The 26380-nt window shown below is 41.6% G+C and overlaps 1 protein-coding gene across 2 annotated transcripts in view; it reads right to left on the bottom strand.

The window, feature by feature from the left end:
• TMEM71 (transmembrane protein 71) overlaps positions 1–26380 on the bottom strand; it is a 29457-nt gene continuing 3077 nt past the window's right edge. For both annotated transcript variants that reach the window (XM_061123174.1, XM_061123173.1), the window contains exons 3-10: positions 26171–26228; positions 23510–23722; positions 21706–21878; positions 14812–14997; positions 10646–10721; positions 6655–6716; positions 6480–6540; positions 1–1065 (exon numbers count right to left, since the gene is read on the bottom strand). In XM_061123174.1, coding sequence (XP_060979157.1) covers positions 1050–1065; positions 6480–6540; positions 6655–6716; positions 10646–10721; positions 14812–14997; positions 21706–21878; positions 23510–23722; positions 26171–26228 — 845 coding nt within the window. In that variant the 3' untranslated portion in view covers positions 1–1049. The remainder of the gene's footprint in view (positions 1066–6479; positions 6541–6654; positions 6717–10645; positions 10722–14811; positions 14998–21705; positions 21879–23509; positions 23723–26170; positions 26229–26380) is intronic.

The raw sequence follows: 26380 nt of genomic DNA, 5'->3' as shown, positions 1-26380 counted from the left end.
AACCAGTATTTGATCAAACCAAGTCAGTGATGACTCCTTTTATTTATTAGTATAATGCCTTTTCAACAAAAAAATGCCCTAAGTACAATCAATAGAAAAAGTGATATTTTGACCTTACCATTTTAAACACAGGCAATTTTCTCCATACAAATTTCTAGTTAAAGAATACCATACAAAGTAAATTTGAATTGCAGGCCACGTTTGCTTTGGGAGTATATACGAAGCAAGAGGGATGGAGAGGGAGCATCTCCTATAATGCATGTGTAACCATACTTTTTTTTTACACATTTTAAAGCACTGTGGTGCTTTGCCTTTATTTTGCCCCTAAAGGATTTTTTTGTTATTGTATCCTTGCTTGAATTTCAATTTGAGTGAAAAGTAGTCATGAGTCCCAAGATGATTGAAAACTTGGTAAAGAAATTGGTTCAAAAGAAGAACTTTCTAAAAAATGGCTCTCTCCTGCCCATTTTCCATCAACCATTATCTACTGTGGCCACCTGCAATTACACTGTTTCCTTGGGGAGAACTGCAAACTTTTTCTACATTGTATTTTATGTACAGACCACATTTATTTACTTTCAAGTTGGTGTTGATTATGTAAGTTCCCTTTCTTTGTTCAACTGCAGCAGTTCATCAAAGGGTAGGTACAGACAGGCAGGCCCAGGAACCCGCATTGTTATAAGCTCCTCATAGAATTCTCTAACAAAACTAAAGTTTGAGAACCATTGCCTCAAGGTCTAAGGTATAATAGGCGACCATTCATCCAGGAGGTTTGTTCTCTGTCTCATTTCCCAGTCCTTTCCCTTCCAACTGTTAGTGTTTGCAAAGGAAAGGCAAATTAATATTATTTTCATGAGCATACTACTATCATTGTGAGGGCAAAACTGAGATTTTTTAAAAAAACTGACTAACCAAATTAAAATCTTTTTTTCCACTCAATTATCCAGTTGTTCACTCTCTCCAATTGTTGATTCCAAGCAGACTACAAATCAGACAGTTTCTGTATATTCAGATTGAAGACATTCATCAGAGGCACTCATGAACGGTTGTCAGATTTTGGCAAACCTGATCAGAGAAAGGAGAAAAGAAATTCATCATTTATCCACGTACACAGGAAATGCAGTATCTACTTGAATTACTGCATGGCACACACACACACACACACACACACACACACACACACACACAAACACAACTACCTTAAATAATCAGAACTAGGAGAGTGGAGCCCCAGGTCTTTCCTACCTACTAGTTCTCAGTTCTCTCTCTTTTCTGGAACAGGCTACAGAGCTTTTGGTCCCTAAACCCAGCTTGGTACTTAGCTAACTACTATTTTATATTGTCCTTTTCTCCCCACCCCTTCTAGAATAGAATTCCATACTGGGTAACAGGTGAGTTTTCCCCATGATTTGAGGCTCCCAGGTAGATCAGTGGTAAAGAATCCCCCTGCCAATGCAGGAGATGTGGGTTCTATCCCTGGGTGGGGAAGATCCCCTGGAGTAGGAAATGGCAATCCACTCCAGTATTCTTGCCTGGAGAATTGATGAACCTGATGAGCTCAGGAGCCTGATGAGCTGTAATCTATGAGGTTGCAGCTAAACAACAACAACAAAATTGATTCACTATTTTTTCCATTGTATATCCTTGCCTCCTTTGTCAAAGATAAGGTGTCCATAGGTTCGTGGATTTATCTCTGGGCTTTCTATTCTGTTCCATTGATCTATATTTCTGTCTTTGTGCCAGTACCATACTGTCTTGATGACTGTGGCTTTGTAGTAGAGTCTGAAGTCAGGCAGGTTGATTCCTCCAGCTCCATTCTTCTTTCTCAAGATTACTTTGGCTATTCGAGGTTTTTTGTATTTCCATACAAATTGTGAAATTCTTTGGTCTAGTTCTGTGAAAAATACCGTTGGTAGCTTGATAGGGATTGCATTGAATCTATAGACTGCTTTGGGTAGAATAGCCATTTTGACAATATTAATTCTTCCAATCCATGAACACGGTATGTTTCTCCATCTGTTTGTGTCCTCTTTGATTTCTTTCATCAGTGTTTTATAGTTTTCTATGTATAGGTCCTTTGTTTCTTTAGGTAGATATACTCCTAAGTATTTTATTCTTTTTGTTGCAATGGTGAATGGTATTGTTTCCTTAATTTCTCTGTCTGTTTTTTCATTGTTAGTATATAGGAATGCAAGGGATTTCTGTGTGTTAATTTTATATCCTGCAACTGCACTTAACAAGTGGTGCTGGGAAAACTGGTCAACCACTTGTAAAAGAATGAAACTAGAACACTTTCTAACACCATACACAAAAATAAACTCAAAATGGATTAAAGATCTAAATGTAAGACCAGAAACTATAAAACTCCTAGAGGAGAACATAGGCAAAACACTCTCCGACATAAATCAAAGCAAGATCCTCTATGACCCACCTCCCAGAATATTGGAAATAAAAGCAAAACTAAACAAATGGGACCTAATGAAACTTAAAAGCTTTTGCACTACAAAGGAAACTATAAGTAAGGTGAAAAGACAGCCCTCAGATTGGGAGAAAATAATAGCAAATGAAGAAACAGACAAAGGATTAATCTCAAAAATATACAAGCAACTCCTGCAGCTCAATTCCAGAAAAATAAATGACCCAATCAAAAAATGGGCCAAAGAACTAAACAGACATTTCTCCAAAGAAGACATACAGATGGCTAACAAACACATGAAAAGATGCTCAACATCACTCATTATTAGAGAAATGCAAATCAAAACCACAATGAGGTACCATTACACGCCAGTCAGGATGGCTGCTATCCAAAAGTCTACAAGCAATAAATGCTGGAGAGGGTGTGGAGAAAAGGGAACCCTCTTACACTGTTGGTGGGAATGCAAACTAGTCCAGCCACTATGGAAAACAGTGTGGAGATTTCTTAAAAAACTGGAAATAGAACTGCCATATGACCCAGCAATCCCACTTCTGGGCATACACACTGAGGAAACCAGATCTGAAAGAGACACGTGCACCCCAATGTTCATCGCAGCACTGTTTATAATAGCCAGGACATGGAAGCAACCTAGATGCCCATCAGCAGATGAATGGATAAGGAAGCTGTGGTACATATACACCATGGAATATTACTCAGCCATTAAAAAGAATTCATTTGAACCAGTCCTAATGAGATGGATGAAGCTGGAGCCCCTTATACAGAGTGAAGTAAGCCAGAAAGATAAAGAACATTACAGCATACTGACACATGTATATGGAATTTAGAAAGGTGATAACGATAACCCTATATGCAGAACAGAAAAAGAGACACAGAAATACAGTACAGACTTTTGAACTCTGTGGGAGAATGTGAGGGTGGGATATTTCAAAAGAACAGCATGTATACTATCCATGGTGAAACAGATCACCAGCCCAGGTGGGATGCACGAGACAAGTGCTCGGGCCTGGTGCACTGGGAAGACCCAGAGGAATCGGGTGGAGAGGGAGGTGGGAGGGGGGATCGGGATTGGGAATACATGTAAATCCATGGCTGATTCATAACAATGTATGACAAAACCCACTGGGAAAAAAAAATAAAAATGAAAAAAAAAAAATTGATTCACTATTCACCAACTATATAAACATCCATTCCTGCATGGGAAAGTAGAAAAAGAGATGTTACCCATTTTGCTACTATGACATCATAAATGCAGAATGGACCCTTCTGATGCGAACTTGTTATTGGCGACATGGGGTACCTCTGATGACCATCATTGGAAAGGGGCCTTTGAGCCAAAGGTGAGCAGTACAGACAGTCCCCAAACTCGAAGACTTTAAATTTAACCAAGAAGGCAGTTGAGTAAGAACTGCATGATGTTATGAAAAGAGATGTGACTTGAGAAGTATAAAATGTTAAGAAAACAAGCATGCTATCTATCTAACTATGTGCGGTGCAGGACAGGTATGGAAGGGCTGCTCCACAATGTTGAACCAAATACAGTGCTTGTCCTCAGCTCCCTGAGATTCTCATCCTTGGTTCTTGGAGGAGACTTATGAGTCACTCTTGACTCCTGATGCTAATAATCATGTCTTTGGCTTATTGGTTTCTGGATATGTTTATATGTGAGGAAGAGGGTTGCAAAATCTTTAATGTACAGGCTCAGAACTCTTGGCTCTAAAGGAAGTACTTTAAGAAATGATGCAGCAAATATAGTCAATGAATATTTATGGAGTACAGTACCTACTCTTTTCAAGGCATCAGATACAGAAATGAAGTCAATAGTCCTTGTTTTCAGATCTTGACTGCAAGAGTGTGTGTATATCAGGTTAGAAGGGTGGGAAACAGGATTAAAAAAAACCAGAGGGAATGAGAAAAAAACAAGTTGAAGTATGTATACAAGTAATCAAAGAAGTGATCTTGTTCCATAAATGAGACATAGATGAGAGTGTTTAAAATGGAAATATCATTCTGGTCTTGATATAATTTCTTTTAGGAGGAGCACAGAACAGTGGGAGATGCCCTTAAAGCAACAGATGACAAAACCCCTGCAGCTCAGACACTGGCTGATCCAACCAGCCTTCCCTGCCCACCCTCGTCATCTCTCCTGGTTTGGCCAAACATCTACCCTGATGGTCCCATAGCCTCTGTGCTAACTCTGTACTTGCACTTACTGCCTTAAAAACACAACTTCACCTTGCCCTTCACAAGTCCTTCTAATTAGACTCAAATCTTGAGGCGTTGGCATCGTAACCCTGGCACTTAACAACGGTGTCGGACCCTTGGCAGAGGCTTCATAAACGTCTGCTGAGCGCTACTGGACACCCAGAACAGAATACATTGTGAGTTCTAAATGAAGATAACGTTAGGTTAAGCAAGGCCACTTCAGAAATCAAGGCATAAAGGTTCTTACAAACCATCTTTCCAAGACTTTCTTAGTTAATGTGCAAAGGATTATCTGAAGAGGTAATTAAAAATAAAGAGCCCCTCCCCCACAAATTTGGATTTGGAAGTCTGGAATTGGAATCCATACAGCTGGTTTCAAATGAACTACCCAGTCGATTCTAGAGCAGATGTCCCCAATGCTGTGCTTTGAGAAACTCTGCCCTCATTACAGAGCTTTCTAACAAGATGATACTTATTCTGATTAATTGTACATATTCATCTTGAAACCCAAAGAAATGGATTTATACAATGTACACCAACTGACATCTCTGTGAGCTGGGTTACAAAACAACTCTGCCGTTGAATCTTTTGTTCAGACATTATATGTTAGTCCAGTCCAGCTTGCACCGAAAGCTGAGCACCCATGCACATCTACAGTTAACCTCGTGTGAGATAGGCCTGCGTGCAGCCCCACAGCTAGAGGGAGAAAATTGGGTATCTCAGGAAGGTTTTACTTTATTTTACTTTTAAAAAATTTTTGCCCATGCCATGTGGCATGTGGGATCTTAATTCCCCAACTGGACCGCCAGGTGAGTCCCTCTTAGGAGGATTTCAAACAAATGTCACTAATTTAATGAACTTGAGCCAACTCTGGGAGATAGTGGAGGACAGAGGAGGCCTGCAGGCTTCAGTCCAGGGTATTGCAAAGAGTCAGACACAACTTAGTGAATGAACAACAACAACATTAATTTATAAGGACTAAAGAATAAGGGTTTCTCTGGTGACCTCAGGATCCAATTTTCTACCTATCAGGTTAGATAAAACTTAGCTCTACCAACGCTTGTCCCTAGAAACCTGGAATGCCAGGAAATGAAGGCAAACATTGCTCAGGGTGTCAGTAAATCAATATTGGCTGGAGTCCAAAACAAAATAAATCTTTGCTAAGCCCCGCTGTGATTTCAGAGTTAAATACAAGGATTTCATAAATAGGGCAACGGAGTGTCGAGAGCAAAGGCCAGTAAACTAATTTGAATTACAGACCTCAGCCTCCAAGCTCTGGGACCTTGCCTCTGAGAGCCATATTGAGGTGAAAGTAAATAAGACAATCCGTCTTGCAAGGGGAGGGCGCTTTGCAGACTGTTTGAGATTCTGTGAGCATCTCACCCAGACCCCAGTAACCCTTTGAAATATGCTGAACTATGCAGTCAGAATACAGGGGCATCGTTAAGTCGGTGAGAGATGGTGGAGAAATCATAGTTTGTAACAGATCATTTCATGTGCAGTTTGCCAGTTCTTTAGGAAAGTTTAAGATAAAGCCCTTTTAATGTGAGGTGTTTATGAAGTACAGTGCTATATAATCTATAAAATCCCTTCAAAGACTATTAAAAAAAATTTTTTAAGTCATATTATTTCCTAAGTTTTGCTGCCTTAAAAATTAATTCTATCTATTTTGGTATAAGTATTTAGGAGACAGGTTGGTAACAGAAATTATTCTTCAGGACAAAGAGTTAGGACCTTTCCTGCATGTAGTCATTGCCATTCATTGCTCAGCAGAAAGCTTTCTCAGATGGCAGATTATGGTTATCTTTGTACAAATAATGATAACACAAGAGATACTTACCAAGTGCAGCTGGTGGCTTTGAAATAGTTGGCAAGGCTGAAAAAGGATGACTTGACAACATCTTGGAGGAGAAAGAGAAAATATTTTTATTATTTTTTTTTAATTTTGAGAAAATATTTTTAAATCCAGATAAAATATGGGAATCAGAGCAGTAATGTGGGAAATAGTTACTTACAAGCAATGATTATCACCAAGGAACACGAGAAGACACTGGCTATGATTCCTCCCAGAAACCACCTGAAACAGCAGGATTACTCAGGCTTAGCAACTGATTGTCTATTTCCAACACATGAGATGTTCTTTTAGACTTACTATTGATGAATGAATTTAGGATATACTATAGAATGACAATAATCAAAACAGTGTAGTATTGGCAAAAGGATAGAAATACAGCTGAATGGAAAAGAATAGAAAGCCCAGAAATAGATACAAGTTAAGCGATTTTTTTTAATGTTTAAAATTTTTGTTTATCTATTTTTGGCTGTGTTGGGTCTTCATTGCTCTGTGGGTTTTTCTCTAGTTGTGGCGAGTGGGGTCTGCTCTTCATCGTGGTTTGTGGGTGTCTCAGTGCTGTAGGTTTCTGGCTGTGGAGCATGGGCTCTGGCGTGCAGGGGGCTTCGGGAGTTGCGGCACATGGGTTCAGTAGTTCCCATTCCCTCTCTCTAGAGCACAGACTCAGTAGCTGTGGCCCAGGGGCTTAGTTGCTCCGAGGCATCTGGGACCTTCTTGGATCAGGGATGACACTTGTGTTTCCTGCATTGGCAGGTGGCTTCTTCACCACCAAACCACCAGAGAAGCCCGAGTTAAGTGATTTTTAACAGAAGTGCAAAAGCAATGCAATAGAGAAAGGAGACTCTTTTCAACAAATGCTGTCGAGTTGTTTAGATGTGCAGAAGCATGAAACTACACATAGACATCACACCTTAACATAAAATTCAACTCAAAATGAGTCATAGACTGAAATGTAAACCACAAAAGTGTGAAACTTCTAGAAAAAAACAAAGGAGAAAATGTGTATGCTTAAGGTTTCATAACCTTGACAAAAGAGGGTGTTAACTTTCAGGTTTTTGTCAATCTAATGGGTGATTGTATCACAGAGTGGATTTTTTTTTTTTCTTTTTAAAGAATAATATCTTTATAGCTTTGTGCTCAAAATACAAATAGTGGAAGAGATTACAAATAAATACAAAAGCAAAAGGAAAATATCATGAAAAAAATCCCGCCACCCTGAAGCATTCATTATTAAAATGTGACAAATATCCTTTCAGACATCTTTTTATAGGCATTTAAAAAACTTAAAAAATTGAGGTTTCTACATATAAACTGCCAAAATCTCCAAACTCCAAAACTGCTGACCTGCTACCAAAACATATATGGGGAAACTTCAGGCACTCAGGTAAGATTAAAATAACTCATTAGAGATTTTTAATTGCTACCTGCCTATGCAAGAGAAATAGTTAGTTTGAATTCAGACAAGTTAACTGCCTGCTTAAAAAAAAATCAGTACAGGTGTACCTTGAAGATATTGCAGTTTCAAAGACCACTGAAATAAAATGAATATCATAATAAAGCAAATCGTGTGTATATTTGGTTTCCCAGTGCATATAAAAATTATGTTTACACTATACTATAAAGTGTTCAATAGCATTATATCTTAAAAAATGCATATACCTTAATTAAAAAAGACTTTATTGCTGGAAAAAAATGAGCTTTAACAAATGTACATTAAAGCATATAAAGAGTTTTAGTGTTATTTTAAAAATAAAAAACTTGCCATCACCCAAATCAAGAAATAAAATATTTTTAACACCCCATTAGTTTTCCTTTACTGATCCTTCCTACTTTACTCTCCCACATTAACCACTATTCCCACATCTATAGGAACTGAGTGGTTTTGCCTTTTCTTGAATTTTTTATTTATATACTTGTGTCTGTCATCTTTCACTTACATAATAGTTCTGAGGTTCATCCATGCTTTGCCCATAGGAAGAGTTCTTTTTTGGAAAAAAAAAAAATCACTAAACTAAAATCAAAAACTAAACTTTTTACTTTAGAATAACTAGATATACAGAGAAGTTGCAAAAAGTAATACAGAGGGTCCTCAAATATCCCTCATCCAACTTCCCCTGTCATCAGCATCTTAGATGGTGCCTTTGTCATAATTATAAGGAACCAACACTGGTGCCTCACTAATAACTCAACTCCACACTTCATTTGAACTTTACAGCTTTTCCCTAATTGATCCACTTTCCAGCATCTTACATAGGATATTACATGACATTTAGTCATTTTGTGTTCTTAGTTTGGGCTGTGACAGTTTCTCAGACTCTCCATAGTTTTGATGACTTTGACAGTTTTGAGGAGTACTGGTCAGATAATGTGGAGTGTCCCTCAAGGTGGGTTTTTCTTGTGATTGGGCTTCCCTGGTGGCTCAATGGTAAAGAATTCACCTGCAATGCAGGAGACACAGGTTAAATACCTGGGTTGGGAAGATCCCCTGGAGAAGGGAATGGCAACCCACTCCAGAATTCTTGCCTGGAACATTACATGCATAGTGGAGCCTGGCAGGCTACAGTCCCTGGGGTTGGAAGAGTCAGACCTGACTTAGCTACTAGACCACCACCACCACCATGTTTAGACTGGGGTTTAGAAGACCCTCGAGGTGAAATGCCATTCTTCTCATATCAAGGTGGTGTTTGTCAGGCTTCTCAACTGTCAAGTTTCCTTTGCCTCCTCTTTCCAAACACTACTTGTTGGAATCAAGTTTCCAAAGGGAGTCAAGTTCTCCTCTTAAGGGGGAAGTTTCTACATAAATTAACCTAAGAGGAACAATCCATTCATAGTCCTGTGAAATAAAGAAAAGTCTCCATGGTCAGCTAAGTTTGGGAAAAGCTAAGTTAAGTAAAGCTGAACAGGTTTCTTCACCATGTTGTTTCACTGAGCCTTTATTATGCTAATGCACTCTGTGATTCCCCCAACTTGGGATATATAATGCAGAATTCTGCAACTTTATTTTTAACTACAGGACTCCCCCCAACCCCTTTTTGTTCTTTTGGTCCCATTATGATCTAAAAATACTTTCCAAACCTCATAATTATCTGGGAAGCTGTTTTAAAGTACGGATTCTCACTAGATCTAAATTGGTATCTCCAGGGATGGGATCCAGGACTTCGTATTTAAAAATACAACTCTCCCAAGTGATGTGAGGTACTTGACCATCAAGAGGAAGGACCTGAGGACAAGCAGCACGTACTAACCAGTGTACAAGGTCCACAAGACCCCAGGATGTATCATTCATTTCTGTTTCATTGGTTCAACAAATATCGAGGAGGTCCTAGCACAATATCTCTGTTCTCAAGGAACTTACAATCTTGTTGGGAAACCTAGATCATTAACTTTTAAACACGTGAACATAGAATAGGTCAGGTGGTGATAAATGCTCTGGAGAAAAGCCAAGCGAGATGTGTGTGACAGAGAATGGTATTCTGTCTCTATATGGTTGTCAGGGAAGGGCTCTCTACCGATGTGACATTTGAACAGATAACCAGAAAGAAGTAAGGGCACATATTGTTTCTCCAGGGAAAAAAGACTGTAGTAGGCAGAATAAATAGCAAGTGCAAAGGCCTTGAGGTACAAGTGGGCTTAGCACAGAAGGGACTTGATGACTGCCCCGGAGACTTGGGTAAGAAAAGAATAGGAAGGACACGCTGGACAGAGGGTAGAACAGAAACATGCCTATAATCAGGCAAGCACATTATGTCCTCTGAGATGCTGAGAAGACATTTTATGTGAGGTTATGAAAATATAATGGGAAAGATGGAGTCCCAGTGGGAACTCCAAGTGCCCTAGTGGGGATGTCATATGCCCTTGAACTCCATGTAGGGTTACCTAGATTATATCTGTAACTGGGAGTCACTGAGGATTTAAACAAAGGATAATGCATGGTACAAATCCAATTTCTAGCAAGATCCACCGCCTTTGGTGTGTTTTGTGATATAATGGGAGGAGGGAGGTAGTAGATAAAAAGCCAATGGACAGAAAAATGGACAAATCTTAACCACAGAGCTACCTAAAATGCTTTGTGGAATAAGGCAAGGAAATCATCAATCAATTACAGCTTCATTAATTATGAAACACCACTGCACGAACATAAAAAGCTAAATTACCTTGCACAGGCAGAAATGATTAAGCATGCAGCAAGCAGAATTGCTTGAAAGGAGACCTCTCGTAACAAACTGGTTTCTAACAGGAAAAATAAAAAATAAATGAATTAGAAATCATCGTTGATTAAGTAATCTTGGAACAACAAAATCATACTAAAACTATTTTTTTGATACACCAAAAAAAAAAAAAAAAGGTTTTCAAATAATTTGTCCTAAGTAACATGATTAAGAGCTTCCCCCATGCCTCGGTGGAAAACAATCTGCGTACAATGTGGGAGCCACAGGAGACGGGGGTTTGAGCCCTGGTTCGGGAAGATCCCCTGGAGGAGGGCATGGCAACTCACTCCAGTATTCTTGCCTGGAGAATCCCATGGACAGAGGTGCCTGGTGGGCTAGAGTCCACAAGGTCACAAAGAGTTGGATACCACGGAAGTGACATGGCATGGCACGGCAATAAGATCAAATTATCAAATGCTGTTATAGGGCCTTTCATTAGAAATTTTCTGAAAAGTATCAGTTTTTACCTAACACTTAAAACATAAGCAACTGCACTACATAGACAGTTTGGGGCTTGCCTTTTACCTCAATGTTGGCAAAAGGCTTTGTAGAATTGATGCTAATGTCAGAAATCTAACTGGGATGATGATTATAATATTAAAGTCTAAAATGTATAGAGTGCTTTATAACTCACAAAGAGCTTTCATACATCAGTTCATGTCATCAATACTACCAGATTGGGAGGCAGAAACCATGATCACAGTTCTGCAAAGGAGAAGACCAAATTTCAAGTGATGAAATTTATCCAAGGTCACGGAGCTGTGTTGCCAGAGCCAAGATTGAAAAACCACATCTAGCCAGAACATCATGTTTCATCCAAAATAGGGTGGGTAAGAGAATGGCAACTTGGCATAGTGGGAGTCTCTAAAGGACTAAAAAAGAGAATAAATAGTCTGAACTATTTGTCCTTGCAAAACTTTTCACTATCTTAAAATACTTTAGCGCTACTGAGCCATGGTGGAAATGACTGCAAATCATCCAGCAGTTATAAAAGGAAGAGTTAAACCAATTGTGACTCTGAGTCTTATTTTAACCACCTAAAAGGAATCAGAGCTGCTTTAAAGATGACCACGTAAAGATCTAAAGGAAAATAGAACAGATCTCAGCTTCATTTTTGCCAAATGCTTCAAAAGCCCAATTTTGCAAGTTGTTTAAAACTTGTAAGGACTTTGAGCTCTGCATGAACTTATTTTTGCTATTTACGTTCTGAATTGAGATTGAGTCAGCTTACAAGAACCTACTTAGTCCATAATACGGGCAAAACACTGAAGATGGGCAAATGCAAAATATAGCAGTTGTGAATGACATCACTGCACATATATAGTATTTCATATTAATATATACAGAGATTTAAATAAGTTATTATGGGTTCAATCGAAGGCTCAACCATCCTTCTAAAGTGTGTTTCTATTCTTAGCCTCCTCTGATCTCATGTGGAATTTGAAACATTTTCTCCCAGAAATAAGTGTAGGTTGACAAACTGCAAAGATCCCTAGACTTGAATACTGAAGGAAGACTGGGTTTAAATTCATGTTCTATAAAGACATACATTGTGATTGTGAACAAGGTGTTCATTGATTCATTCCATCAGTAGCCATTCACTTAGCATTAATTTTGGCTTAGCTCAAGTGTAAACTCCTTCAGGAAGTCTTCTTGGATGTCTTCACCTCCCCATCGGCCCTTAGCTGCTCTGTCTTTGAAATCCCATTATACCTCATGCATGTCTCCATCAACAAATTTTCCACAATGAATTAAAATTATTGTTCTCTTTCTCTCTGTTTCCCCATCAGACTATTGAAAACAGCTGGCATCTATTTGCTGTTCTTCAGCAGCAGTGCCCATATTTTCCTTGAGAAGTCCCTTTTCCCTGCCTCCTAGTGCGTGGTTCCAGTGGACAGACTGATTTCCCTCCCTGCCTTTGATGCACTCCAGTCCACTTGGAGCTTCACATGTACGCATGTATGCCGTCACTTCTGTCATGTCCAGCTCTTTGCAGCCCTCTGGACCATAGGCCCTCCAGGCTCCTCTGTCCATGGGATTCTCCAGGCAAGAATACTGGAGTGGGTTGCCATGCCCTCCTCCAGGGGATCTTCCCCACCCAGGGATCAAATCCACGTCTCTTATATCTCCTGCAGTGGCAGGCAGGCTTTTTACCACTAGCATCACCTGGCAAGCCCCTGGATCTTCATATACTTACTGACAAAGGGATATGTTTTGTCATGTAATTGGGACACTTCCAGAACCAAGGTAGTCAGCCCTCTTTTCCTAAGTCTAGAGTCTGTTTCTGCTGACTTTGAATGGGGGAAGTTGCAGGCACAGAGCCAGCAGAACTACCATGGAGTAATAAAGAGCATTTCAAAAAGGAAAGTGGACAGAGGAAAAGAGACTTGAAGAGACTGGCAGAGACCTGGAATCTTTGCCTGGAGTGTTTATTAATATGAACCAATACATTCAATGACAGATCAATCCATTTTGAGTTGGGTTCTCCTCCTCTGGAACTCAGAAAACCCTGACTGATAAAATGATGCCAGGCACACTTACACCTTTAGCATATGGATCAGTACCTCAAACAGTCTGCACACTCAAAACCTACATGAAGGAGATAAAACAACATCAAAGGGAGACCTCATCCACTCAGGGCTTCACAGCCAAGTGAAGCAAAGGAAGATGGCGCCGAGAGAGATACACGGTGCTGGGGGCTACAGCATCGGGAAGCCAAGTGCTACCTCCAACCGCCAGCAGGGGGTAGAGAAGGCCCCACAGAGGCGGCCTCCTCTGAACAGGACCTTGAAGGAAGAGCAGGGGTCTTCCAGGTATATAGCCTTGGGAGACATTCCAGACACAACAAAGAACTGGAACAAAGGCTGACTTGGCCTACCGGAAGTTGAGTATTCTATTCTGTAAAATGGAGACAGCTCATTTAACTGGTCCACCACTCTCTTGGAGACCCTGTTCTGCGCCAGGCACTACATGGGCAGTTGGGACTCTGCAGATGTTTAAGGTGTGGTCACCACCATCCTGAAAGGGCTGACGGCCCGATGGGGGAGATACGAAAGTAAACATTCAAGAACAGTACAAGATGGGCAAGAGAGAGGGGAGTCCTGAGAGCTGGAGGAATACAAAAAGGGGTCATTGAAGACCTTGTCCCCAGAAAACAGGGTGGACTCCTGGAGGAGGTGGGACACGAAACTGTCAGCGGGAAACTGTCTAAACAATAAACACTGCTGCCTGGTCATCCTGACTCCTGGAAAGGGAATAAAAAAGTTCCTCAACATCTGTCTGATAGCTGCACTGGGAACAAAATGAAGCAGGGCATGTTGGTCTTTGGGAGTGGAAGTGGTCAGTGAGATAAATATTCAGGATTTGAGGAAGGTGAAGAAAGAGAAGACATTATTTTTTCATTTAACCTCCAGCTTAGGTAATCGTAACATCACATGTTTGGAGCACTTCGTATACATGGCACATGATGCTAAGTGCTGGATGAGGATTATTTCAATCATTTATCGATACAGGGTAGGAATTATGATTATCTCCCTTTACAGATGAAAAGGTGACATTTTGGAGAGTTGGGTAAACTGAAGTGGGAGCTGGGCTTTGAAACTTGGCAAGCTGGGGACAAGACAGCACCTTGAGGCAACACTGTGTGCAAACCTGGTCCATCCAATATTAGCATAGAGATTAAGGAAGATGCTTGCTGAATTTATTTCAGATTTACTACTGACAGCAAGCATCAAGGCCTTGATACCTTTGGACTTTTGTTGTCAGAGGCATAGCAAGAAAGAATGTTCTTTCTCTTATTTATTTTCTTCTAGCATATATCAAACACACAGCTAGATATGAAGACGATGATCACAGACACCTATGTACGCATGACTCAGCTTTAGTCACGTTGAGCATTTTGCCAAATGTCTTCAGGGTTCTTAAAAAACAAAGAAAACACTGCAAATCCAGTCCTTCTGGGACCTCTAAGATGACTCCTCCAGGTCAGTCACCTCCTCTGCGGATGCGTCACCTGGATGCAGGCTAATGCCAGCACCTAAGGGGACGTTAATCACTTCCGGGCCCTGAAAGGAGGAATTATGTGGGTGCAGCAAAGGTTTAAAAAAACTCACTTGGATGATCCAACGTGTCTTCCTGGAAATGTTCAGAAGCCGTCCACTGGGACTGAGGAGACAAGCCGTAGGAGTTTTCTCTGGGTCTCTGAGAGGCAACGGGGCCAGAAAAGGAGGCTTTCACAGACTCTGCATTCAGCTTCTGTGACTCGCAGTCATCAGTCAGAGAACAGTCAAAATCACCTCCTGAAAGAGCAGAGGGGTTCAGAGTGTGTGTGTGTGTGTGTGTGTGTGTGTGTGTGTGATTTCTGTGGCTCTAATGATCGTAGCAATAGTCTCAAGAAGCACAGAGAATTGGAAATGAATGAGCAGAAACATTTTTTCCTAACCTCTATTTCCATGGAGCATAAAGTGACAAAGGGGAGATGACAGCAGAGAGGAGAGCCAGAGGCAGCCCACAGGCGACAGCCCCCCAAGAAGGCGCCAAGCCCGAGACGTTTGGGAAGGGGAGCCAAGGTCGAGGGGAAGGCCAGAGCTTCATGGGCCTGGGGCAGGTGGAGCCATGGAATCGTTCACTGCAGAATATTGTATAACTGCGTACACGATGCAGTTCGGGAGGCTGGGAGTCGGAAGTCAGAGTAGACAGTGCTGTGTGCCAGCGTGGCTGGGCAGGGACAGGCACACAGGCCCACAGTTAGGAGGCAAAGAGGTCATCACTGCGTGGAAACCCGGCAGAAGGTGTCCAGATGGAGCCCGGGAGGGAGTGTCTGAGTGCTTGAGCGGAAACCTGAAGGCCGAGGAGCAGTACTTCCAGAGAGACAGAAGGAAGAGTGAAGGCCAGGAAGAGACAGACAGACAGAGGGGGAGGGGAGAGGGGGGAGGGGAAGGAGGGAGAGGAGGGGGGGAGGGGCAGAAAGAAGGGAAAGAAGAAAGAAAGACATCAGCCCCCAGGCAGAATGTGGCGGGCTCCCAGAAAAATGAGCTCTGCTATTTGGCCAGACAGGAACCCCTGAGTGTGGGCAGTCCTGGAGGATGGTTCTGGCTGGATGGCTAGTGCTGTGCTTAGTCATTCAGTCAGTCATGTCCGACTCTTTGCGACCCCATGGACTGTAGCCCACCAGGCTCTTTGGTCCATGGGGATTCTCCAGGCAAGAATACTGGAGTGGGTAACCTATCCCTTCTGCAGGGGATCTTCCCAACCCAAGAATCGAACTGAAGTCTCTTGCATTTCAGGCTAATTCTTTACCAGCTGAGTTACTTAGGATTGCTAAGCGGGGATCAAAATCATGAAGGGCCTCATGGGTCATGCTCACTTTTATCAGATTCATCCTATGGGCAACTTGGAGGATGGGAGTGCTGTGAGGTGCTTTGTGTGTTGAGGAGCTCACTCAGCGGTGAGAGGTGGAGAGAGTCCCAGCCCTGTTCTGGAAGCTGGGAGTGACTGTGGAGCTCCAAGAGACTCTTGGGGGTCCTCATATAGCAGTGTTTCTTAACCAGAAGTCATTTCTCTCTCCAGAGGACATCTGACAATGTCTGGAGTCATTTTGGATGGTCACAATTTCAGCAGGGGAGAAGGGATAGGGTGCCACTGGTATCTAAAGGAATAAAGCCCAGGGATGTTGTGAAACCATATTTAATACACAGGACAGGTCTGGTTACTGAACCAGTGAACTGATGCTTTTGGACATGGGAATTCCTGCCAACCCTGCAGGTTCCTTCCTACCCTCCCGCCCACAACTTGCTGCCTCTTGATAAAGCAGTCTGCAGAAGCATCTTTGCCGGTTGTCACAGAAAAAGGAAATGGTAGGAAGTGAACCATGCAGAGCACCCAGTAATGCCCAGGCTGCAGAGGAGGTCCAGGACCTTGTTTACTGCAGCACTAGTCACAACGGCTAAGACACGGAAACAACCCAAGTGTTCATCCATAGGTGAACGAATAAAGAAAATCCTGCCGTTTGCATCATCCCAGATGAACTAGGAGGTTCATCTAAGTGAAATAAGCCAGTCATAGAAAGACAAACATCACATGATTACACTCATACACGAGGTATCTAAAATAGTCAAAATCAGAGAAGCAGAGAATAAAAGGGTGGCTGCTGGGGGTGAGGGGGGAGGGAGCTAAGGGGAATTGTTCAACAGATACAAGGTGTCAGTGATGCTAGATGAATAAGTTCTAGAGCTCTGCTACACATGTGGCTATAGATACCAATGTAGTATTTTATGTACTTCAAAATGTGTTGAGAAGGTAGATTTTTTTTTTCTTAGCACACACACACACACACACACACAAAAACCACAAACAAACTCTACGAAAGACAGAAAACTCCACAAAGGGACACAAAGAAACTCTGGGAGGTGTTGGATGTCTGTTCCTTGACTGTGGTGATGATATTACAGGGGGTTTGCAAATATCCCACATCATCACAGTGTCCATATTGAACATGTACATCTGCATATGTCAACTGCGCTGTGCTTAGTCACTGAGTCACGTCCGACTCTGTGTGACCCCGTGGACTGTATTACTCTCACTCTGAATCTCGCAGTATTGGAGGGACGTTAGGCTCTGATATCTTGAGTAAAGAACATATACAGCCAATACTGACCTTGAAAACCTCATGTAAATGTCCAATTGGTAGAGTTGTATAAAATGTGTGTGGTGTGGCATGTGTTAGTCGCTCAGTCCTGTCTGACTCTTTGTGACCCCATGAACTGCAGCCTTCTAGGCTCCTCAGTCCTTGGAATTCTCCAGGCAACAATACTGGAATGGGTTGCCACTTCCTTCTCCAGGGTATCTTCCCCACCCAGAGATAAACCCAGGTCTCCTACTTTGCAAGCGCATTCTTTACCATCTGAGCCACCAGGGAAGTCTACATGTGTATATATATCAACTATATCTCCATAAAGCTGTTCTTAAAAAAGAGAGGAAGCTGTGTGGTCATATTCACATGGAAGTGAGGAGGAACTGGTACCTTTGGTGGCTGCTTATGTATTCAAGAGTGGCATTGAACTAAGATCTGGGGAGACGTGATGAGGATGTGACAACACTAAAAATATTCCTGTGCCGTTGCCCAAAGCTGCTCTGTTGAACTTACGCTTTGCCGCTGAGAGTTAGATGAGATAAAAATGTATCTCATGTAGAATTCTGGAAATATTGCACAGAAATTTCTAAAAGAAAATTCTAAAAGAAGAAATGGCATTAAAAGGAGAAAAAAAGATAAAAAATTCTTACAGACAAAAGAGTCTTAACAAAAAATGATCAAGGAATTTTCATCTCTGAAAAGACATAGTTTTCCCCCAATTCACACTTCCCTTCACTGACATTTTTTCCCCCTCTAACCTTAATAATAAATGAAAGGGGCTTTCCTAGGGGGCTCAGTGGTAAAGAATCCACCTGTCAGTGCAGGAGACACAGGTTCGATCCCTGACCCAGGAAGATCCCACACTCTGCAGAGGAACTAAGCCAGTGTGCCGCAACAATTGAGACTGTGCTTTGGAGTCCAGAAGCGGCAACTACGGAGCACACATGCCGAAACTACTGAAGCCCTCATACTCTAGAGCCCGTGCCCCAACACAAGAGAAGTCACCACAATGAGAAGCCCACTCACTGCCCCTAGAGTAGCCTCCAGCTTGCTGCAACTAGAGAAAAGCCCGTGTGTAGCAACAAAGATCCAGCACAGCAAAAATGAAATAGAAAAACATGTTAAAAATAATAAATGAAAGAATCGTCATGCAGTAAGTAAGTGAAAGTTGCTCAGCCACGTCTGATTCTGTGGGACCCTATGAATTGTAGTCCAGCAGGCTCCTCTGTCCATGGGATTCTCCAGGCAAGAATACTGGAGTGGGTTGCCATTTTTTCTCCAGAGGATCTTCCCTACCCAAAGATCAAACCTGGGTCTCCTGCACTGTAGGCAGATTCTTTACCATCTGAGTTACAAGGGAAGCCCTGCGTAATTCAGAGAACATATCAATAAATAGTTCTTTGGGGTTATATTTGAAGATATTAATTTCATTCTGTTTCTCTTGGTTTATTTAAATTGTGTGGTTGGCTTCTGATTTTTTTTTTTTTTTTGGCTTCTGTTTTAAAAGGATGAATCTATTTCTCCCAAGCAAGTTCCCTATCCTTACATACAAAATAGGCATTTTCATTTTCTATAGAGGGAAACACAAAGCCATGTACAGATGTTGCCATCAAAGACATTTATGGAGGATGCACTAGATCAAGAGAAAACTGTGAACCTCAGATGGGGGTCTTCTCTGAGGTCATCATGTTTTACTTTCTTGGGACTGGCAGAAATAGAGCTGGAAGTCCTGAAGAATCCTCCCTGTCTAGATCCTGGATCCTCTATCAATATGACTCATGGACTCTGAGGATGCAGTTCAAATTGCAGCATTGGTTCTGGGCAGCCACGAGACACCAGAGCTAGAGAATGAATTGCAGCTAATGAGGAAAGGTGTCTGGATGCAGCTGTGGAAGGGGTGAGCTGAGGATAAACAAAATAGGCAACAACAACAACACAAAAAAGCCCGTTTTAGCTTGAAAAATGAAGGAAAAGAAAATCAGAGGAAGTAAGTTTTGATTGCATCCATTGCCCAGAGAGAAAGTGGCAAAACAATTTAATTTTGAATTCTTCTCTCGAGTCTTCTAACTCGGCGATGTTTCCAGAGAAAAAGGAATTGCTGATAAAAGTCACGGGGCTTTGGGTAAATCCGGAAAGCAAGAAGTCTGGGGAAGATTTGATTACAGTTGACAGCAGAGATGAGCGCTTTCAAAGTCCCATGTGCACCCGGATTGACTAATTACTGATTGGGGGTGGGGGGAGTTGATTTTGTTATATTTAGAAGAGATTTGGAAACCATGAGAGTTTTAACAAGATACCTCATGCACGTGCAGCACTGCTGTGGTCTGATTGCTTATATTTTGAAGAAGCAGCAGTGAGAAAACAACATGTGAATTTCCAAATATGTGAAACCCTGCCTTTAGCGTGGCGATTCCCAAATTTTAAACATCCATGGATAGTTCACCTGATTTTTGCCACCTCCCAGAGCCTTCTTAACTCCTAGCCATTTCATATTTTCTTGGATTGTTTCACCTTTGTCTTTTACTTTAAAGGAAACTTTATATCACTCATTTAAATGCCCTAAAGAAAAAGTAAATGTAAGAACAAGTACAATGAACATGAGACCTTATTTAATTTGCACTAAATATTTTTTTAGGGGAATGCTCCTAGCCTATTCTTTGTTAAAAGAGAGTAATGGAACTCCCCGTGGCTTGGTCTCCATGCTCCCAGTGCTGTGCAGCCACGCGAATCAGCTATGTGTGTTCATGTATTCCTTTCCTCTGAGCCTCCCTCTCACCTCCCCCAGGCCCCATCTAGGTCATCACACAGCACCGAGCTGAGCTCCCTGTGTTACGCAGCAGCTTCCTACTAGCCTTTCCCATTTTTTCACACAAGGTAGGGTGTATATGTCAAAGCTACTCCCTCAATTCATTCAGTGCAGTTCAGTTCAGTCGCTCAGTCGTGTCCGACTCTCTGCGACCCCATGAATTCCAGCACGCCGGGCCTCCCTGTCCATCGCCAACTCCCAGAGTTTACTCAAACTCATGCCCATCAAGTCGGTGATGCCATCCAGCCATCTCATCCTCTGTCGTCCCCTTCTCCTCCTGCCCCCAATCCCTCCCAGCATCAGGGTCTTTTCCAACGAGTCAACTCTTCGCATGAGGTGGCCAAAGGACTGGAGTTTCAGCTTCAGCATCAGTCCTTCCAGTGAACACCCAGGACTGATTTCCTTTAGGATGGACTGGTTGGATCTCTGTGCAGTCCAAGGGACCCTCAAGAGTCTTCTCCAACACCACAGTTCAAAAAGCATCACTTTTTCAGCGCTCAGCTTTCTTCACAGTCCAACTCTCACATCCATACATGACCACTGGAAAAACCATAGCCTTGACTAGATGGACCTTTGTTGGCAAAGTAACGCCTCTGCTTTTTAATATGCTGTCTAGGTTGGTCATAACTTTCCTTCCATTCATTACCACTCTTTAATATGCTGTGTAAAATGGTTTTTGTCTGTATTCATTTTCTGAACTGGGTCTTCAAAAAATAATTTTAAGCTTATCTTACTTTTCTTTTTCCCTTTTCTGATTAGTGCTTTCTGGGTCCTAGCCAAAAAAAATCTGCTTGGTAAAGGTTGTGATGATAGTCCTCTAAATTTTCTTCGAGAAGATTCATAGACAGTGTTTTTGCATTTAGGTCTAATATCCACCCCAAACTGGGTTTTGTGTATGGTGTGAATTAGTATTGAAAATACTTGTATGTGTATATAACCATTTTATTATATTTTCTTAATTAAATAAAAATACATAACCATCAGAAAAAAGATATGCTTTGAGTTCCTATCACTATAGTTTTATATATATATGTGTAGATATGTATCTACACATACATCTTTAGATACGTTAATATCATAAAATGGGTACTACATAATATATATATATTTAATTATACATATAGCATAAATTTCAATAGGAGTATGTATATGTGTTATACTATGTATGTAAATCTTCTTTTACAAATGAGGAAATTGAGACTTAGCAAAGTTAAGTAACTATCACAGTGTGCCCAAACTAGGACTTGAATTCTGATCTCAGTATCCTTTGGCTACCCATGTCCTGTACAGAAAAGATCGATTGGAGATGTGCAGATATGTTCCAGGTATTATCAGCTTAATAATGTGTACATTTAAATTAAGCTATTTTGCATGAGATGGAGATAAATACATTTGGATAACATAAGTAGTGTGGAGAGAACTTAAAGTGAATCTTTAAAAGGTGGCTCATCCTCTATATCAAAACGACCATTGATTGTCTCTGGATTTGGCATTGGTCCAGAACCATGTGGTTGCTACTCCCCATTTGGAAATGCTACCTCACCATGGAAAAAAGAGGTTCAAACTCACCATTTTCTTTGCAGTGGTTTGTTTCCAACCTCCTGACCCCCTCCAACCAGACATCCTCACTGGGGGAAGAGTCAACATCATCAAAGATGCTTTCATGCAGCCAGGAATCAGAGGCACTGAGGTTGAAGAGAGAAGAAAAAGAACGGCGGATTCTCCTTTTCTTTCTAAATATTCTGGAGAGAAAAGAAAGTAGTAAGGTGAATAACAAATAGCAGTCAACTCACTGTCAAAGCAGAGAATTCAGTGAAAGCAGGCACACGGGGCACGTGTCTATCGCTCACGTGCCAGAAGCTCATTGCATTTTTTTCCTCCATTAATTCCAGAGAAGTTTCTTAAATTCCTATATGTGTCAGGTGCTTGCATCAGTGTCAAGGATATTGAGATAAGAGACAAAACCTCGGGTCGAAAGACCAAAGTAATGCAGACACAGCGAACACTTTCATTGACCCCATCCTGAACACTTTGATCGACCTCATCCTGTATCTGGTGTCTTTCTTAGTGATTCACATTATCCTTGAAATAGCCCTGTGAGGTAGGTACTACTGCTACCCCATATCTCAGGTCAGGAAACTGAGGCACAAATAAGTTAACTAACTTGTCTGAAGTCATACAGCTAGTAGCTGACATAGCTGGGCTGCAGACCCGGGCAGTCTGGCCCCATCTTTTCTGCCCTTGGTGACTGTGCTGTGCGCATGTGTGTTCTGACAGTGTCAACTGGGGCTGCTTTGAGAGCACCAGGAGAAGTATTGCTAATCTGGAGATAAGGAAGGCTTTCTGAGGTAAACAAACAAATAGTCTCATATTGAGTCATGCTAGGAACTGAGGCAGGAAAGGTAAAAAGAGGGAAAATAATGAATGACCTTGACTGTTACGTGAAGGAGCTGGAATTTAACATAAAGGGCACAGATGGCGGTGACCTGATTGGGTTTGCATTTCCAAAAGATTTTGGTTCTCCACATGTCCCCACTCCCAACAACCCAACAATCCATCCTCTACCTTATAAGCAGTGTTATCTTGCTAAGGATGAATCTGACAGTTTGTCAAGGGCTCCTGTCAATCTACAGAATAAAGCCCGGATTCCTCAGGCTGAAACGGAACCCCCTCCATCCAGCCCTGCTTCTGGGTTTAATCTCCTCTCGCGGAGAGCTGTCTTTCCACCCTAAGCTGTATTTCTCCCAAACGACTTGCCATTCCTCACACTGTATCAGGATCTCTTGGGCCTTCATGCCGGTACCCTCTCTCAGGAAGTCCTCTTTCCTACATCCTACTTATCTTAAGCCTTGAATCAACCATCCTCATCTCTAGGAAGCTGGTTTTAATCTATCCTGCCAAAGAAAATGGGCCTCTCTTCCTTCTCCCCTCTGCTACCCTCCATCCAGGCTTCTATCCCAGCACTTCTATTGCTTCATTACTTTAAAAAAAAAAAAAAAAACTAGTTCATTCTTTTAATTACTTTACTTATTTTTGGTTGTGTAGGGTCGTCATTGCTGTTTGGCCTTCTCTCTAGTTGATCACATGTTACAGCATGCAAGATCTTAGTTCCCCGGCCAGAGATCAAGCCTGCACCCCCTGCCATGGAAGCAGGGAGTCTTAACCACTGGACCACCAGGGGCATCCCAGTTCATTACTTTTGTTCGTTTTCGTGTGTCAGCCACCCCTGCTTCTTATGAGCCCATGTACTTCCATGATCTGGAGCAGAAATAGGCTGCTTATGAACAATGTTGAATGAACCAATGAACGAATGAATGAATAATTGACAGATGGGTTGGAATGCAGATCCTTTGACCTAACCTCCTCTACTTACCTGACTAAGTTCTCCTTGTAGAGAACCCTGGTCTGGGAGGGGCTCAGGGTTATGTTGCCAGCTTCGTCGCAGAGAAAACTGTCTTCGGTCCAGATGTAGTAGCCGTTGGTGAGTAGTCTGGGACTTCGTCGACAGGTGAACGGGGAGCCTGTCAGGGGATCTCCAGAGTGGCCCTCAAAGGGACTGTCACCATCGAGGAAATCACAGACAGAGCTACAGGGGGGATGAGATAAGCCCTTTCAGTCTACATCTGGTTCATCCAGCCACACACAAACCACACGTGTAGTGACTGTGAAGGAAAACCACCTCTTTGACTTCCTGATGACCAACTACTTCTGCAGTTCTGACGGTGTCTCTCTTAATCCTCTGAGCTTCATCGCTTCACCTGTGAGGCTACTGAACTACAGCACGTTTAGTGCTTCTTTCTGTTTTAAACACTTTGACGAAAACTTAGGGCGAATTGGTTTCTTCACCATATGATGCCCCCTCCACCCCGTCCTTGACATGGTCCATTTTCTTGGCTGGAAGAAATTGCAAAACAGCCTACCTGGGATGCTGGAAGCTCAGAGCATCTTTCACTCCCCACCCTTTCTTTGAAGAGCCCTCCAATTGCTACATCCTTACTCTTGTCACTGTAATAGGGAAATTGCAACCACACAGCCACCGGACACTAATGAGTTATAGGAGAACATGCAGTCAAAGAGATCTTTGGGGGGATTTCTCTGTGGTCCAATGGTTAAGACTGCCTTGCAAAAAAAGAAAAAAAAAATCTGCCTTGTGAGGCAGGGGTTATGGGCTCCATCCCTGGTTGGGGAACTAAGATCCCACATGCAACTAAGCCTGTGTACTGCAATAGTGAGTCTGACCACCACAAGGAAAGATCTGGCAGCTGTGACTAAGATCTGATGCAGCCAAATAAATACACAAATATTTTTTTTAAAAGAGGTTTTTGTTTTTTTTTGGGGGGGGGGTTTGCCAATTTCCCTCAGATCAGCTGCATACATGATCACACAGTTACCTTCCCTGATTTGCTATTGAGGGAAGTCCTCTACTTGGTCGTGCTCATCTGTACCTGCCTTAGGTTTGAAAAACAATCACATGTCTATACGGTTGAAACGCAACTTCATGCCTCACCCTTTACTGAAATTCTGAAAAAAAATTTAAGTTTAGAGCTTATTCATGTTATATGCAAGATAGATAACCAAAAAGGTTGTACTGTGTAATACACTGAGCAAAATATATTTTGTAATAACCTCTATGGGAAAAGAATCTGAAAAACAATATACATATATTCTGAATATACACATATATATATTCAGATTATATATAACTCAATCACTTTCTTGTACATCTGAAATTATCACAACATTGTAAATCAACTATACTTCAATAAAAAAATTTTAAAACTTAGAAAAATAAACTGGTGCCATCAAAGAAAAAAGACTACTCACAGTTACATGCACTAAAGTTAGCAAAGCACTATTTTAAATGGATGTTAATTTATGGAAAACTTACTATAAGCCTGGCCCCTACTTCATACTTTATCTGCTTTTCACACCCCTCCCTAAAGGTTAATTAGTATCTTCATAGTACAGCAGAAAACAACAAAAAAAAAAAAAAAAGGAGAGAGAGAGAGAGAGATGGAGAACGGCAAATATATTGGGTATGTGACATATCTACTAAGTGTCAGAGTTAAGATTTTGAATCTGGGTCTGTCTGATTCTAAAGCATGTGCTTTTTCCATAAGAGCTGCTTGTTCCTCTGGCTGATTCATTTGATAGCAGCAGGAGGCCCGGAATTTATAAAAGGGGGCAGATTCTAATATCAGTGCATGATTCCTTTATACCACTGTCATGATTCACAAAATGCTAGAGGAAACATCAACTGATGCCTGTGTAAGGAATAAAAGATAGAGAGGGAGAAAAGAAAAGAAAGGAAAAGATAGAGACTTCTTTGCAGAATTTGAACATAATGGCAGATTCAGCATGTCTTTGAGGAACCTGAGATTTGGCTGGCTTGTGCTTTGGTATAGACTCTCATGGCTCTTATAAAATGAGGCTGTTAGGGTTAGGGTTAGGGTTATTTAAAGTATATTTAAGAGAATATCAATTTAACAGTAAAAGTAACAATACATCAGTATTTGATACGCACCAAACAAAAGCAATTCACATTTGCCCACACATTCCTCTCCCTTCCAACCTCCATTATTAGGTTAGGCAAGTTTTCAGTTCATATGTGCATAAGACTGGAAATATATTTCCATATACAAATTGAATGAAAGCTAAAACCAGTATATCTGTATACTTTGTGTGGTTTCACCACACAGCTTGTAGAATCTTAGTTCCCTAACCAGGGATTGAACCCAAGGCCATGGCAGTGAAAGCACAGTGTCCTAACCACTAGACTGAGAGGGAATTTCCAGTATTTTAAGTATTTATTTGTTTACTTATTTATTTGGCTGTGCCAAGTCTTAGTTGCCGTATGCAGGATCTTTCAGTTGTGGCATGTGGTATCTAGTTCCCCTACCACGGATGTAACCTGGGCCCCCTGCATTGGGGGTGCAGTCTTAGCTGCTGGATCACCAAGTCAAGAATACAACAAAATAATGCGTACAGAAAAAAAATCTGACTGATGCTTCATGAGAAAAGTCCCCTGGAATACCTTGGGAGAATGCATTGGGAAGACGGCTCTACAGCATATTTCTCCGACTGGGAAGAATCTGCATAAGCAAATGAGAGAGAAATACAAATTTATCACACTGTATCAACATGCATGATTGCACACAGTGGAGGGTGTGACTAGCTGCTGTCCCAGCCTCGGCAGATTTCAACAGGAGCAACCCTCCAGTGACTCATGACTAACATAACTCGT

Source organism: Dama dama, chromosome 21 (genome assembly GCF_033118175.1).
Source record: "Dama dama isolate Ldn47 chromosome 21, ASM3311817v1, whole genome shotgun sequence".
In the NCBI taxonomy this organism is placed as follows: domain Eukaryota; kingdom Metazoa; phylum Chordata; class Mammalia; order Artiodactyla; family Cervidae; genus Dama; species Dama dama.
Note: the sequence above shows the minus strand (reverse complement) of the source record. Positions and strands in the feature narration are given on the sequence as shown.